The 17,651-nt window shown below is 42.1% G+C and overlaps 1 protein-coding gene across 1 annotated transcript in view; it reads right to left on the reverse strand.

Moving 5' to 3' along the window:
* Window positions 1-10,772, reverse strand: part of hfm1 (helicase for meiosis 1) — a 196,441-nt gene extending 185,669 nt beyond the window's left edge. Inside the window, exon 1 of the mRNA XM_059647692.1 lies at window positions 10,643-10,772. Coding sequence (XP_059503675.1) covers window positions 10,643-10,772 — 130 coding nt within the window. The remainder of the gene's footprint in view (window positions 1-10,642) is intronic.
* Window positions 10,773-17,651: the final 6,879 nt, after the last annotated feature.

Consider the following 17,651-nt stretch of genomic DNA (forward strand, 5'->3'; position numbering starts at 1 on the left):
CCCCTTGTTTAAGAAAGGATCAAGGCAAAAGATGGAAAATTATAGGCCGATTAGCCTAACCTCGGTAGTTGGTTAAATTCTAGAATCCATTGTCAAGGATGAGATTTCTAAATTTCTGCAAGTGCAGAACAAGTCAACATGGATTTAGTAAGGGGAGGTCGTGCCTGACAAACGTGTTAGAATTCTTTGAAGAGGTAACAAGTATGTTAGACCAGGGAAACCCAGTAGATGTTATCTATCTAGACTTCCAAAAGGCCTTTGATACGGTGCCTCACGGGAGGCTGCTGAGCAAGGTGAGGGCCCGTGGTGTTCGAGGTGAGCTACTGGTTCGGATTGAGGATTGGCTGTCTGACAGAAGGCAGAGAGTTGGGACAAAAGGCTCTTTTTCAGAATGGCAACCGGTGACGACTGGTGTCCTACAGGGTTCAGTGTTGGGGCCGCAGCTGTTCACCTTGTATATTAATGATCTGGATGAAGGGACCGGGGGCATCCGGGCAAAGTTTGCTGATGATATAAGATAGGTGAACAGGCAGGTATACTGACGAGGTGGGGAAGCTGCAGAAAGATTTAGACAGGTAGGAGAGTGGTCCAGGAAATGGCTGATGAAATTCAATGTGAGTAAATGTGAGGTTTTGCACTTTGGAAAAAAGAATACAGGCATGGACTATTTTCTAAATGGTGAGAAAATTTGTAAAGCAGAAGTACAAAGGGATCTGGGAGTGTTGATCCAGGATTCTCTAAAGGTTAACTTGCACGTAGAGTCTGTGATTTAGAAAGCAAATGTAATGTTGTCGTTTATCTCAAGAGGGTTGGAATATAAAAGCAGCGATGTGCTTTTGAGGCTTTATAAAGCTCTAGTTAGGCCCCATTTAGAATACTGTGTCCAATTTTGGGCCCCACACCTCAGGAAGGACATACTAGCCCTGGAGCGTGTCCAGCGGAGATTCACATGGATGATCCTTGGAATGGTAGGTTTAACGTATGATGAACGGTTAAGGATCCTGGGATTGTACTCATTAGAGCTGAGAAGGTTGAGGGGCGATCTAATAGAAACTTACCAGATAATGTATAGCTTAGAAGGGGTGGACGCGAGGAAGTTGTTTCCGTTAGGCGGGGAGACTAGGACCCGTGGGCACAGCCTTAGAATTAGAGGGGGTAAATTTAAAACTGAAATGAGTTGACATTTCTTCAGCCGGAGAGTGGTGGGCCTGTGGAATTCATTGCCACGGAGCGCAGTGGAGGCCAGGACGTTGGATGCCTTCAAGGCAGACATTGACAAATTCTTGATCTCAGAAGGAATCAAGGGCTACGGGGAGAGTGCAGGGAAGTGGAGTTGTAATGCCCATCAGCCATGATTTAAATGGCGGAGTGGACTTGATGGGCCGAATTGCCTTACTTCCACTCCTATGTCTTATGGTCTAAGATTCACTGCCACTGATTGGCACTGAATCGAAGAAATCACAGAAAGAGTTGAAGCACTCGTGTTGGACACATAGAAAGGCCAGATTACAGCAGATGAAGGGCTGACTGAGTTTGGACAAATTGATACAGAAATGTAGGACAAGGCTATATGCCCCAGAGGACAACAGCTTGGAGCTGACACCAGAGTAATATAGGTCAGTGAAGGGAAAAATGCCACCATTATAGCGAGAGCAGTGAAAGCCATCAGTAAATACAAACGTTGCCTAGATGTGTAAAATAAGGGACGAGAGGGGTGGTAAAGTTATAGAAGGCCAGAAAATGCAGTACGAGTCCTGAATGTGAACTTGGAGGTGAGTGTGTCCCTTTAGGAAAAGGTTTGTGAACTTGTAAAAGGAATTCTGATCAAAGGAAAGGGAGATCCTTTAGTAGTAGATAATAAAATGTGAGGCTGGATGAACACAGCAGGCCAAGCAGCATCTCAGGAGCACAAAAGCTTTCCTGAGATGCTGCTTGGCCTGCTGTGTTCATCCAGCCTCACATTTTATTATCTTGGAATCTCCAGCATCTGCAGTTCCCATTATCTCCTTTAGTAGTAGTCTTGGAGGGTGAGTAAGGTAATTGTTTGACAAGATCAAGGACTATGGAACAAGCTGAGAATAGTATGAGAAGTATAAACCCTTATGATTGCAAAGTTTTAAACACATTATAAGTTGGAAAAGGATGCCAAATAAAAACCATTGAAAAGAATTTGGTGTATACACTGAGTTATCAGATAGGGGACATCAAGCCTTATCAAAGATATGGATGTGCATAGAAAAATTGCTCCCTCGTGGGACATTTAAGGCTAAAGAAGACTAGTGGCTTAGGGTTTGAATAAAAAATCAGTGTTCATGTTGTCAGAGTGATTCCCTTACTGCAGGAAACACAATTTTGAAGATCTTCTTAGCTCTTTTAGCAACATGCTCCTGGGGAAAATAAAGTGATTATTGTAAAACTGCATTTTTGAAGGAGAAAAGTTTCAAAGGCAAGTATTTTTGAAAACATTCAAGCTATGGAAATTAAACAAATGTAGTTATGGGTGAATTAATGCAGGGAGGATCTGGTATTTAGTAGATAGTAGGTAAGCCGACCTTGCTGCAATTGGTGCATTCAGTTTAAAGCACAATATTGTAAAGAGAAACTGACAGAGTTATGTAGCACATCAATGATTTTCTGTGGAGATTTTCTGAAGAATTCAAGTAATGTCTCGTATATAAAATTTTTAAAAAATCAGTTTAAGATTGGTAATCAAGCTTCAGGGTTTTCAATGAAATATGATTAGTTATCAAGCAGAACAAGTTAGGTGTGACTTTGGATGAAATATGTTACTTCGAGGTTAATCACATCTGAATACTTATCCTTAAAGAAGGAGGAAGCTGCATCCAAGGTAGAAAGAGACCAGTTAAGAAGTTTGATTGGATCAGTTGAACTGATTTTTACTGGAACTGATTCAGTAATGACTTATTGAAATTGAGTATGTTAAAACACATTATAGTCGAGGAGGTTCTGAAAGCAAATAAAACATTAAATAAACTAAATTTGGAGAAGTGTGCATTCGAGTTTCCAGCCTTGGATGATCAGGCTTCACATACCTATCTTCAGGTGAATATTCTAAAATTTCAGTGTTCATCATATTCTTGATTGGAAAGAATAATAAATGTGTCAATTGGTCTAGGACGCCAAGAAGATAAAAAGAATTATTAAAAAGCACCTTTTGCTGCTGAAACACTAGCACGAGTAGAAATAGATATGGAGGTGTACTTGTCTAATATTCCAAAGGAAATCTTATATAAGGGGCATTCTGACAAAAAAAGTTCCATAGAATGTTAATCATTCTGTTGAGAATAATTTCATTGTACGAGGGATGACACAGTGAATTGAGAAGCAAACTTACCAGCGTGAACAAAACATTGGACAGGAAATCGATTTTTAAAACAAAATGGGTCGATGCATGTCATCAATTTTCAGACATTATTTTTTGCAAAGAGAAATTCTTTCCCTAGGGGATTATTAGATCTCTTGAAGAGGGACGTCTTGTGTTGTGATATAAATGTGGAATATTCAGATTAGATTAATATTATTTGAAGAATAGGCAAAATTATTTTCTTTAATTGCTTTATAGTAATTTTCAACATATGGATATTTTTGAAAACAGGAAGAATATGTGATCTGTTAATGGCTGGTTTTATTAAAACATGTGATAAGGAAGAAAGACAACGAAATGTGAGGCTGGATGAACACAGCAGGCCCAGCAGCATCTCAGGACTGAGATGCTGCTGGGCCTGCTGTGTTCATCCAGCCTCACATTTCATTATCTTGGATTCTCCAGCATCTGCAGTTCCCATTATCACTGATAAAGAAGAAATACATTTTTAAAATTGATTTTGGAAAGATTGATATATAATTTTGAATTTAAACAAGGGAATCTGTAAATGTCTGGTTAATTAATTTGTTAAATTTACTTTATTTAAGGTTACAAAGAAACAAATGGTGGTTATTCATTGTCTGAACGTACACATACATGTAGGAAGACCTGGAAGTACTAGGGTTCCTTCTCATCAACTGGCTTAGATCCATACTGACACATTGAAGGTGAGACTTGGAATATGTTAAGAACTTCCCTTAACATGGCAGTTACCTTTCTCAAAAGGCCATCATTGATGGAGAGATCCAACACCAGATCTGTTGTACCAATTCAATCTTCTACAAACAAGCATTTGAGAACAAAGACTTTTGCAAGTCAACAAAAGCCCTAATGTACAGAGCACTTCACATCACCACACTGCAATGAGAATTGGACTGTGTATCAGCAACACATAAGTGTTCCAGAGAAATTTAGTCAGCTGAATTTTCTGGATTCAGTAGGCCAAACATATGCTAATGTCCTTTTCGAACACAGCTCTACAAGCATTTAGATACAACTCCTACAAAATAAATTTGAGTAGATGAGACATTGTGTTCAAATGGCTGAAATCTAGGGATGTGCAATAGTAGCTGGCGCAGCGAGCAATACCCATAGCCCATGAGTGAATTTAAAAAAAAACTCCCCTGCAATATCCGGGCTTTTTCAACACTCAAATGGCTGGCATTTTAATAGAAGACATAGTGAATGCCTCAAAGACTTCCCTGAGCTCCCTTAAAGCATTGGTATTAATAATTGTGAGGAGCTTGCTACTAATCATTCAGAATGGAGACTACTTATCTATCAAGGTGCATCATACTTTGAGTCACACATCCATAATATCATAAAATATAGGAACAGAATTAGGCCATTAGGGCCATCAAGTCTGCTGCATCATTTGATTGAGGCTGATAAGTTTCACAACCTATTCTCCTGTCTTCTCACTGTAATCTTTGATCCCCTTACTAATGTCTTAATGATGAGACAGAGTGATGACAGAGAAGGAAAGAAAGGGAAGCAAATTTTGTACTTTTGATGTGATTACCTTGTGGAAGATCCTGTCACATGTGCCTAATGTTATACAAGTTTAGAATTGGCCTGATTAGTCACATGAAAACCCATGGCAGAAACCTGTGGCCCTGAGTGAATATAATCTTTGAATAAAGGGTCAGCTGACAATATTTGACTAGCCTTGAAGAAGAAGACAGTGATAATAACAATGGACTAAAAATCTAGAGGCTCAGGTGAATGTTCTTGGGCAAGGGTTCAAATTGCAGTTAGGATGTTGGGTCCACTTCTGAAGAGATTAGACCCGTAAAGGCCAGATGGTTTGCTCCTGAAAACAGCTGAGTTCCTGGCAAAACATTTTCCTAGTGCTGTTTGGGAGGAGTTAAATTATTTTAGGAACAAAGAAATAATATCAGTGAGGTACACAGATTCACAGAATAATAGGAAACAAAGCAGCAAAGTAAGAAACAGGGATAACAAGGTGTAGATCTGGATGAACACAGCAGGACAAGCAGGATCAGAGGAGCAGGAAGGCTGATGTTTCAGGCCTAGACCCTTCTTCAGAAATGGGGAAGGCATTTCTGAAATAAACAGGGAGAGAGGGGGAGGCGGATAGAAGATGGACAGAGAAGAAGATAAGTGGAGAGGAGACAGACAGGTCAAAGAGCCGGGGATGGAGCCAGTAAAGATGAGTGTAGGTGGGAAGATAGGGAGGAGGTAGGTCAGTCTGGGGAGACTATCGCTTATCGCTCCACCTCTTCCAGAACTTCCAATTCCCCGGGCCCCAACACCTCATCTTTACCATGGACGTCCAGTCCCTACACATCTGCATTCCCCATACAGACGGCCTAAAGGCTCTCTGCCTCTTCCTGTCCCGCAGGCCCAACGAGTTCCCCTACCCTGACACCCTCATCTGCTTAGCCGAACTCGTCCTCACCCTCAACAACTTCTCTTTCAATTCCTCTCACTTCCTACAGACAAAGGAGGAAGCCATGGGTACCTGCATGGGCCCAAACTATGCCTGCCTCTTTGTAGGTTACGTGGAACAATCCCTCTTCCGTACCTACGCTGGCCCTAAACCCCACCTCTTCTTCCGTGACATTGATGACTGTATCGGCGCCGCCTTGTGCACCCACGAGGAGCTCGAACAGTTCATCCACTTCACCAACACCTTCCACACCAACTTTAAGTTCACCTGGACCATCTCTAATACTCCTCTCTCCTTCTGGATCTCTCTGTTGCCATCTCTGGCAACCACCTAGAAATCAATATCTATTTCAAGCCTGCTGACTCCCACAGCTACCTAGAATACACCTCCTCCCACCCACGCACCTGCAAAAATGCCATCCCCTATTACCAATTCCTTCGCCTCTGCCGCATCTATTCCCAGGATGAGGCATTCCACTTCCATACATCTCAGATGTCCTAGTTTTTCAAGGACAACAACTTCCCCCTTCAGTGGTCAAGAACGCCCTCAAACATGTCTTCCACATTTCCCACAACTCATCCCTCACACCCACTCCCTGCAATAACAACAAAAACTGAATCCCCTCATCCTCACATACCACCCCATCAACCTCCGGATCCAACGCATCATCCTCCGGCACTTCCGCCATCTACAATCTGACCCCACCACAAAAGACATTTTTCCCTCCCCACCCTTATCTGCTTTCTGGAGGAACCACTCTCTCCGTGACTCCCCTGTCCGCTCCACACTCCCCTCCAGCCCAACCACACCCGGCACGTTTCCCTGCAACCGCAGGAAGTGCTTCACGTGCCCCTACACCTCCCCCCTCACCCCTATCCCAGGCCCCAAGATGACTTTCTACACCAAGCAGATGTTCACCTGCACATCTGCCAATGTGGTATACTGCATCTACTGTTCCTGTTGTGGCCTCCTCTACATTGGGGAAACCAAGCAGAGGCTTGCTGACTGCTTTGCAGAACACCTACGCTTGGTTCACACTGAACAACTGCACCTCCCAGTCGCAAACCATTTGAACTCCCCCTCCCACTCCTCAGACATGTCCATCATGGGCCTCCTGCAGTGCCATAATGATGCTACCCGAAGGTTGCAGGAACAGCAACTCATATTCTGCTTGGGAACCCTGCAATCCAATGGTATCAATGTGGACTTCACAAGCTTCGAAATCTCCCCTCCCTTGACCACATCCCAAAACCAACCCAGCTCATCCCCGCCTCCCACCTGTCCCCTCCTCCCACCTCAAGCTCCACCCCCATCTCATACCTACTAACCCATCCTGCCCCCTTGTCCTGGCGTCCTCCCTGAACTGACCTATCTCCTCCCTACCACCCCACCTACACTCACCTTTACTGGCTCCATCCCCGCCTCTTTGACTTGTCCGTCTCCTCTCCACCTATCTTCTCCTCTATCCATCTTCTATCCGCCTCCCCCCTCTCCCTATTTATTTCCCCTCCCCCATTTCTGAAGAAGGGTCTAGGCTCGAAATGTCACCCTTCCTGCTCCTCTGATACTGCTTGGCCTGCTGTGTTCATCCAGCTCTACACCTTGTTATCTCAGATTCTCCAGCATCTGCAGTTCCTACTCTCTCTGAGTAAGAAACAATGACTTAATTGGTGGTATCAAAGTAAGAGAGAAAGAAATAAAATCTAAACCAGGGTTGCTGTGCAAGTCTGCATAGAATTTAAACAGATTGGTGAGTTACAGGTGCAGATTGCCTTGCTGAAATATGATACTTTGGCTTAAAACAAAGATCTTGCTGAAAGAAGGGCAGGACTGTGTGTTAGATATCCTAGATACAAGGTTTTGAAGAAAGACAGGAAAAGGAGAAAAGGGAGAGGGGTGATAGTATCAGTTAAGGAGTTCTTTTGCAGTGCTGGAAAAAGACAATACCCTGAGAAGTTGATGATAGAGTCGATTTGGCTACAACTAAGGGACAAAAAAATGTGCAAGTAAATTGTCCAGTAGAGGCCAACTACTTGTGGTAAGGATGTCAAGGAATACATTTCAAGGAAATCACAAAGATCATTGGGTAGTTATAATCAAGGACTTTAATTATCCAAATATAGGCTGAAATAGTTTCAGTGGCAAGCATAAGTGAGGGGCAGGAATTCCTGTAACATGTTCAGAAAAATTTACTGCAGCAGATTTCCAATCTAACAAGAAAGGATGCACTGTTTGACCTAATGCTTGGGAATGAGGTGACCAAAGTAGATTAAGAGTCCGTAGGAAACCATGCAATCCCACTGAAGAATTACTCCTATTTCACTTTAAAATTTTTATTCAATAGACAAGGTCAGAATAATTTGCATTCAACAACTTGCTGCCAGAAACACATAGACAGGTTAACTCACTGATACTTCTTCATTGAATTCTATGAAAAGCTCAAAGCACTTTTCTGTATTGAGTTCTTGGACTGTAAAAACAGCTTAAGGCTTTTTTCCAATTCTGATAGCCTCGAAACTACCAAAATAAGACTGCCCTTCTACTGCCATGAATTTTCACCTTCTTCTAACTGAACAAATTTGTTTAAGAGATAATGGGAACTGCAGATGCTGGAGAATCCAAGATAATAAAGTGTGAAGCTGGATGAACACAGCAGGCCAAGCAGCATCTCAGGAGCACAAAAGCTGACGTTTCGGGCCTAGACCCTTCATCAGAGAGGGGGATGGGGGGAGGGAACTGGAATAAATAGGGAGAGAGGGGGAGGCGGACCGAAGATGGAGAGTAAAGAAGATAGGTGGAGAGGGTGTAGGTGGGGAGGTAGGGAGGGGATAGGTCAGTCCAGGGAAGATGGACAGGTCAAGGAGGTGGGATGAGGTTAGTAGGTAGCTGGGGGTGCGGCTTGGGGTGGGAGGAAGGGATGGGTGAGAGGAAGAACCGGTTAGGGAGGCAGAGACAGGTTGGACTGGTTTTGGGATGCAGTGGGTGGGGGGGAAGAGCTGGGCTGGTTGTGTGGTGCAGTGGGGGGAGGGGATGAACTGGGCTGGTTTAGGGATGCAGTGGGGGAAGGGGAGATTTTGAAACTGGTGAAGTCCACATTGATACCATATGGCTGCAGGGTTCCCAGGCGGAATATGAGTTGCTGTTCCTGCAACCTTCACCGAAGGTTGCAGGAACAGCAACTCATATTCCGCCTGGGAACCCTGCAGCCATATGGTATCAATGTGGACTTCACCAGTTTCAAAATCTCCCCTTCCCCCACTGCATCCCTAAACCAGCCCAGTTCATCCCCTCCCCCCACTGCACCACACAACCAGCCCAGCTCTTCCCCCCCACCCACTGCATCCCAAAACCAGTCCAACCTGTCTCTGCCTCCCTAACCGGTTCTTCCTCTCACCCATCCCTTCCTCCCACCCCAAGCCGCACCCCATGCTACCTACTAACCTCATCCCACCTCCTTGACCTGTCCGTCTTCCCTGGACTGACCTATCCCCTCCCTACCTCCCCACCTACACCCTCTCCACCTATCTTCTTTACTCTCCATCTTCGGTCCGCCTCCCCCTCTCTCCCTATTTATTCCAGTTCCCTCCCCCCATCCCCCTCTCTGATGAAGGGTCTAGGCCCGAAACGTCAGCTTTTGTGCTCCTGAGATGCTGCTTGGCCTGCTGTGTTCATCCAGCTTCACACTTTATTAAATTTGTTTAAGAGACAGTTTCCTTTCCAACCAAAATTTCCTCTTATTACTATTACCATTTTATGGTAACAATAATATATTTACATGAAAAACACAAGATTTTCACAACAATCATATTTTACTCAAGTCTACTTCAGTCATAACTTACATTTTCTTTCATATTCATTCTTGACAAACCCATCCACTATGAAAAACATTGTGGTGATAGTCTTTTCCTGCATCATGAATGATTTTCAAATTATACAGGTCTCACATAAATTTAAAAAGTGTAAAATTCTTGTGATGGAATCATTTCATGAAAGTGAGATGGCTATGATCTGTATAAAAAGTCTCTGCAGAATTGTGAGATATGTAGACTTCGAGGTGTTGTGGAGCCAACACTAAGCTCAGTGTCTCTTTCTGCAGTGTTGAGCATTTCCACCTTAAACATGTGAAAGAAGCCATCCCCTACGGACAAGCCCTGCATGTACACAGGATCTGCTCAGACAAGGAGGAACATGACGGACACCCAAAGATGTTGAATGATGTGGAGATATAGTGCTCGAATAATCGATATGCCACAGCAACCTCCTCAGAAGACAGACACAGGACACAACTAGTAGAGTACCATTCATCATCCAGTACTTCCCCAGAGCGGAAAAACTACACCATGTTCTTTGCACCCTTCAATGTATCATCAATGACGACAAACATCTTGTCAAGGTCATCCCTACGCCTCCACTTCTTACCTTAAACAATCCAAACCTTAAACAGACCATCATTCCCAGCAAACTACCCAGCCTTTATGACAACTTCAACCACAATGCCACATAAACCTGCCATACAACCTCTGCAAGACATGTCAGATCATAGACATGAATACTACCATCACATGTGGGAACACCACTCAACACATACAGAGCAGGTATTCAAGTGACCCGGCCAATGTTGTCTAACTTATAAGTTGCAGGCAAGGATGCCCCAAGGCATAGTATATTCATGAGACCATGCAGATACTACCGCAATGAATGAATGCACACTGTACAACAATTGCCAGATAGTAATGTTCCCTCCCAGTTGGAGAACACTTCAGTGGTCCAGGACATTCAGCCTGCAGTCTTTGGGTAAGTGCCCTCCAAGGTAGCTTTTAAGATACAAAACAACACAGAATCACCGAGCAGAAACTTATAGCCAAGTTCCGTATCCATGAAGGTGGCTTCAACAGTGATCTTGGTTCGTGTTGCGCTACATGTAACCCCAACAGATTGTTTGGGATCTTCCTTACTGTCCTGTTTTGACACCATCGCCTCGATAACTTGTCAGAGAGATATCTCTCTAATTAGTTTGTACATTTTTGGATTACTTGTCACTTTGATTAGAATCTCCGTGTACAACTCTTATACTTATCATGTTATTCCAGCCTGGTGACCCTTCCTTAGAACTGGGGATGTTCAAGGAAGGGTCACTGGACCCAAAACATTAACTCTGATTTCCCCTTCACAGATGCTGCCAGACTTGCTGAGCTTTTCCAGCAATTTCTGTTTCTGTTCCTGATTTACAGCATCCACAGTTCATTCTGTTTTTGTTATTCCAGACATTTGGTTTGTTTCCAGCATCACCTTATTTTTAATTTTTTGTAATTATCTCTCTGCCTTAATTAATTAGATTATAGGTCATCCCTTCATGTGCTATTCAGTTGTTGACACTTTACTCACAATGTCTGACACTTTTAATCACCTGCAGAGACTTATTATTCAGCCTGTCAATACTCCACTCACAACATTTGTACGATCTTTTGATCTCTCTGCCTATAAATTATGTGCCTGTGCGCTTCTCTTCACTCCATCTGACAAAGAAGCAGCGCTCCAAAAACTTGTGATTTCAAGTAAACCTGGTGGACCATAACCTGGTATTGTATGACTTCTGACCTTGTTCACCCCAGTCCAACACTGGCACTTCCACATCATGAGTATTTCTGCTGGCAGGAGTTTAATTTTCTAGGGCAATAACAGACTTGTGGTTTGATTTGCATCTTGGCCCCCTGTAACAATATTGCACCAATGCTGACATCACTAGCATCAACATAACAACTTAAATTGGTGCCGGAATAGCTTTAACAGATTCTTAAAATGGTTTATCACAATTTTGGTGCTGCTAAAACTGGTGTGGTAATTAACACAGCTCTCAAGTACCCTTCAAAGGCACTCTAGAATTCTTCTGTGCATTCAAACTTTTTGCTTTTTTTTAAACAAACTTGTCAAATTCTGCCAAGACAGCAAGAATTTGAATTCAATAAATATCTGGAATTGAGAGTCTCACGGTAACCATGCATCCATTGCCATTTGTTGGAAAAACCCATCTGGTTCACTAATGACCTTTAGGGGAGGAAACTGCCACTCTTACCTGGTCTGGCCTATATGTGACTCCAGACCCACAGCAATGTGGTTGACTCATAACTGACATTCTGGGATGGGCAATAAATGCTGGCCTAGTCAGTGATGCCATCTATGAATGAATGAAAAAAAAAAGTCTTGGCCTATTTGTACAATTTGATTTGTCAGTCCACATTGGCGTTTGTAAGTCACTGATTTTTTTTGGAAGATAGCATTATATTCTATGTAACTTCTAAGCACCTCTGTGTTATCCAATCTGATTACTGCAGGATCAGTTTTGAACTTTCAATTTCTGATGCATTCTTAAATTCTCACATTTTTATTACACTCTCACTATTTCTTTCACTTTCAGTGACTACACTTCTTCCCTAACTATCTTTCCTGTCATAGTATTGCTTTAACATATTAATATCACAACTTGCTGATTCTTCATTGTGTCTGGAGTACTTACTACGTGATTCACACCACTGCAAAAATCTTCCTGAAGATTGGATGCAGCAGTGTCGAAATTGGCAGTATGTTCTGGTGATTGGTGTGGCGGCAGCAGTGGTGGCAAAGCTTCTCCTGGCAATTGAGGCAATGACTGCAAGAAAAGACTACAGGCTGCAGCTAGGCCCAGGTGCCTGCACTGGAGGCTCAGTGTTCCATACATCTTTATTGAGGTGGGACTTTAAGATCTAGACATTTTTCTTTCTTTAAATCTAGCTGTTTTTCTTCCTTTTGGGCTCTGTCTTTAATTCTGGTTTTTGTGACGTGGATGGTGCCAGAAAATGATGACTTTGTACACTTTTCATTGTACTCCTGTATTCCTATACTTGAGGACATGTGACAATAAAATCAGGTCGTTCTACTATAGCACGTTTTGTTCATGTGAATTGGCTGTAATACGATTGATGAATAGCGGACACTGTTTGGATAACGCAAACTTTTCAGCTGTACAGGTATAGTGATTTCCCCATAACACAATTTCTTATAGTGCGATTTTCTATTGCATGAGGTTTCGCAAGAATGCAACTAGCATGTTATAGGAGAACTACTGTAGTCGACTTTTCTTTAACAATGAACAAAGAAGAATTGTCTTGACTGTCATGGGACCTGACCTTGCACTGATCTTGCCTCGTTCCCACGCAAGGCCATTTCTATGATTTCGACACCAAGCTTTGTCCCTGAAGTAAACATTCTGTCTTGCTTAGAGGAGGCATGTGGCCGGCATTGGCATTCCTGATACCTTTTCACCTTCCCAACAGGTCCGGGAATATCAGATTTAACCTGTTGCATTGGAAAGTGCAGAAACGATTTATGAAAATGATTCTAAAGATGAGGAATTATGACTGATTTCCTTGGAGAAAAGAAGCCTGAGATTTGACTGATGTTTTCAAAATCATGATGAGTCTGACCAGTGTCATTACAGAGAAACCATAAGACCATAAGACATAGGAGTGGAAGTAAGGCAATTCGGCCCATCAAGTCCACTCCGCCATTTAAATCATGGCTGATGAGCATTTCAGTTCCACTTCCCTGCACTCTCCCCATAGTCCTTGATTCCTCGTGAGATCAAGAATTTGTCGATCTCTGCCTTGAGGGCATCCAATGTCCCAGCCTCCACTGCACTCCGTGGCAATGAATTCCACAAGCCCACCACTCTCTGGCTGAAGAATTGTCATCTCATTTCAGTTTTAAATTTACCCCCTCTAATTTTAAGGCTGTGCCCACGGGTCCTAGTGTCCCCGACTAACGGAAACAACTTACTAGCGTCCATCCCTTCTAAGCCATACATTATCTTGTAAGTTTCTATTAGATCTCCCCTCAACCTTCTAAACTCTAATGAGTACAATCCCAGGATCCTTAATCAATCCCACTTGTGAAGGGGTCTAGAATGGGACAGCACAGATTTAAAATAACTAGTACAGGAAATGAAAACAACATTAGAAGAAATTCCTACATTGAGTGGCATGCCAGAGACTCATGGAGGTTCATCTGAAACATTAAAAAAGAAATTAGACTTCTCTGAAAAGAACAGAATGTGAAAGGAAAAGGCAGGAGAGTGGAACTAAGTGAAGTGCTCATATAGAAAGTTGGTGCAGAAAAGATAGGCCAAATGGCCTCCTTCTGATTATAACAAATCTGTGATTCTGTGAATATATCAGGTTGGTAGACTGTGATATCTGTTCAGAATGGTGGTTAACATGGGTCAATATATTTTCTGAGCAAGTCCCACTGAACTATTGAAAGTAATTTACATTTTATTCTTTCACTGACACCTTGAATAGGTGTAGCCCATGTCTGTCATCACTCCGGCAGATTTTTTTTCTCAGCCAAGACTGAAGTAATCTAATCTTTTGTTTGCCTTCTCCCAGAGAAACATATTCACTAACTCTCTAATGCTGGCTACTGCTAAGGTAATTTAATCATAATTTTATTTTCACAAGCAAAACTAAGTCTCACACTAATCTCTCAAGTGTACCCATAGACATGGTTGCTATGCACCAGTACATAGACTGTAATGCTGAGGGACAGAAGACAGCAAAAATTATGTAAGACTTTTCTCTATATCGCTATAAAATTTTTAATATAAATTGTTAAGATTATGGCATATATATTGCAGTGCATACTATATTAAAATAATTCTTAAAATTGAAGCCCAACAGTCATAGAATAGTGGGAAAACTTTCCTCATTTTCATGGATTTAGAGCTTAAATGCAATAATTGAATTGTTGGTATTTCGTATTTCCATGTAACTTGGCTGACACGCATGTTGATGAAAACAATTTCATACACAAATATTTGATCCTTCTAAATGGGACCAGCTCTTTTATCTTTTAACTTCTTATTGACTTTCTTGTTGTGCATGTATAAGATTAATTTAGACATTGTCATATGAAGCAAACCTCAAAAGAAGTGTGAATTGGAAAATCAATTTTACACTTCTGTAGCCTAATTGTGGATCCCCGTGTTTTCAAATTCAGTTCTATATTTGGAGTTTGGAATCCCTGAATTTATCCTATAAAACCAACATATACATCTTATTTCACATTATTAAACCCTAAGTTGAGTGCCATCTGTCCAAATGATTCCTTTTTAAACACTTTGATACCTCCTCCAAATTTAATGGTACCGATATCATGGTTACTCCAAGCACTATGATGTCGCTGACATATTTTAAGACACGGTTTTGTCACAGTGCTCTGGGCAGTGTTGTAGCAGGCAAGCATATGCCGTTGATATTTCTAATTGCAGATCTGGTATTCTGTTGCTAGATCCAGTATTATAAATCCATTCATTGCATAGATTACACAATGAATATAGCTGCTAGAGAGGGAAGGCTATCCAGAAAATACCAGATTTACAGCCTTATTGTTGTACATTAGAGGCGAGTTGTTCATTTTATAACTAGTCCAATACTGAATCTACAATAAGAGAAGTTGATCACATGTCTGAAACAGGTGGGACTTGAAGTCAGGCCTCCTGGTCTAGAGGTGGGGACTATCACTGCATCACAAGAGCCTTTTGACTAGTTCAGGTTATTTAAATGGCAAATTAAACTTCCTGCAGTTGTGAAAAAATGCACAAAAGTTGTAAACCAAATGGGGAGAACTTTACAAACAAAATACAACTAATTGCAATATAAATAATTTGAATAAGTCCTATCGAAGATCTTTTGGTCACTCTTTAATAAAACTAATAGGAACATAGAAGATAGGAGCAGGAGGAGGCCATTCAGCCCTTTGAACTTGCTCCGCCATTCTTCACGATCATGGCTGATCGTCCAACTCAATAGCCTAATCCTGCTTTCTCCACATAACTCAATCTGAAAAGCATGGAAGCCAGGTTCAAATCATCCAGCTTTTAGGTGATGCTGTCACTTCTCCATGACAAACCCCACAAGAAGTAGAGATATTCTGCTTCTATTGACATAGTATGGTAATAATATGGAAAAGTCATAACTTCCTTTAACTGTGATACAATTTACATCTTTCTAACTGTTTGGAGACAAATGCCAGATCAGCTGATCTGTAACACATTGCTACATTTATTTGCTCACTCGTGCCTTGCTTGCTAGGCTGAATTACCCCCATACATGGTGTTTCAATTGATCTTGAACTGTCATCAAGAGTCTCCTGAGTCATTAGTATAGTCTCATACTAATTCTTGTGTTGTGTGTATTCACAAACAACTTCCCTATATTGGTTGTACTTATGCTCGCATTGCAAAGTTAAACTTTGTGAATTTATGCCCTTTTGTTAGCCATTTGCTAAATAATTAAGTAATTTTTTTTATCTCTCAAAACTTCTTCTACTTTTGAATTCTTCATTAGATTCCCCATATACTACTGAGTTCTCAATTTTTCAGAGTTGTTTTAATAACTATAACGTTTCTGTCTGAAATAGCTCCACAGGCACAGGTGTCCCATCACCAAGCCACCATTTACTTACATGTGGAGAGTATTTTACATTGATCCAGTACCCTCATGGTAGGTTCTTAGACTGAACATGTGAGATTATGGAAGAAAAAACAAGAAGGCAGATTACTACCTGAATGGCTGTAAATTGGGAGAGTTGAGTGTGCAGCGGGACCTGGGTATCCTTGTGCGCCAGTCGCTGAAGGTAAGTATGCAGGTGCATCAGGCAGTAAAAAAGTCAAATGGTATGTTGGCCTTCATTGCGAGGTTTCGAGTACGGGAGCAGAGATGTGTTGTTGCAGTTATACAGGGCTTTGACAAGGTCACACTTAAAATATTGTGTGCAGTTTTGATCTTCTTTTCTGACGAAGGATGCCCTTGCTCTTGAAGGTCAGCAGCATAGGCTCATCAGGCTGATTCCAGATGGTGGGTCTGATGTATGAAGAGAGATTGACTAGGTTGGGTTTGTTTTCGCTGGAGTTCAGACGAATGAGGAGGGATGTCATAAAGACTTATAAAATTATAACAGAACTGGACAGGGTAGATGGAAGGAGAATGTTATTGATAGTGGGCATGTCCAGAATCAGGTGTCACAGTATGAGGATTGGACGTAGACGATTTAGGGTGGAGATGAGGACATGTTTCTTTACATGAAGAGTAGTGAGCCTGTGGAACTTATTGCCACAGGAAGTAGTTGATGCCAAAAATTGAATGTATTCAAGAGGCAACTAGATATAGCATTTGGGGCAAATGGGATCAAAGGTTATGGGGAGAAAGCAGGATTAGGCTATTGAGTTGGATGATTGTAAAGAATGGTGGAGTAGGCTTGAAGAGCTGAAAAGCCTCCTCCTGATCCTATTTTCTATATTTCTATGTCTGGCACTCCTGTTCTTATCTGTCTGCCAGGGCTCCCTGATTGGACCAGATTAACAGTCCCAGTCAAGGAACTCATATTCTCTGTGGTTCACCTGGCTGACCTTGTTAAAATCACTACATCTCTCCCCCTCTGAGGACATAGGCCAGCTCTTTACTCTGTAGCTTATCCTGGGACACTTTAGCGTTGGGTCAGGTTCCTCCAACTCTGCCTCTGATACGGGTGGCATGTAACACAGTGTAGCTCAGCACTTATGCCTGAATCGACTCAGAAGAAATTCATTCTCTTCTTCAGGTGGCAAAGGTGTCAGGTCAGTGACATCTGCCATGTCCATCTCAGACTCTGAGGTATCTTCAATGCAGGATGGAGAGGGAGAACCCATGGGTTCTGGAACAGTCAGAGAGGCTTTTGAGGGAGCCAGGTATGTTTTGCTACCACACCATTTGTGAGTTTTCAGCTTTTAGATGGTTCATGTGCTTGTTCAGGACTGTTGCACTGACTTGAACTTTATTTGTG

The sequence above is a fragment of the Stegostoma tigrinum genome, chromosome 8, assembly GCF_030684315.1.
Source record: "Stegostoma tigrinum isolate sSteTig4 chromosome 8, sSteTig4.hap1, whole genome shotgun sequence".
In the NCBI taxonomy this organism is placed as follows: domain Eukaryota; kingdom Metazoa; phylum Chordata; class Chondrichthyes; order Orectolobiformes; family Stegostomatidae; genus Stegostoma; species Stegostoma tigrinum.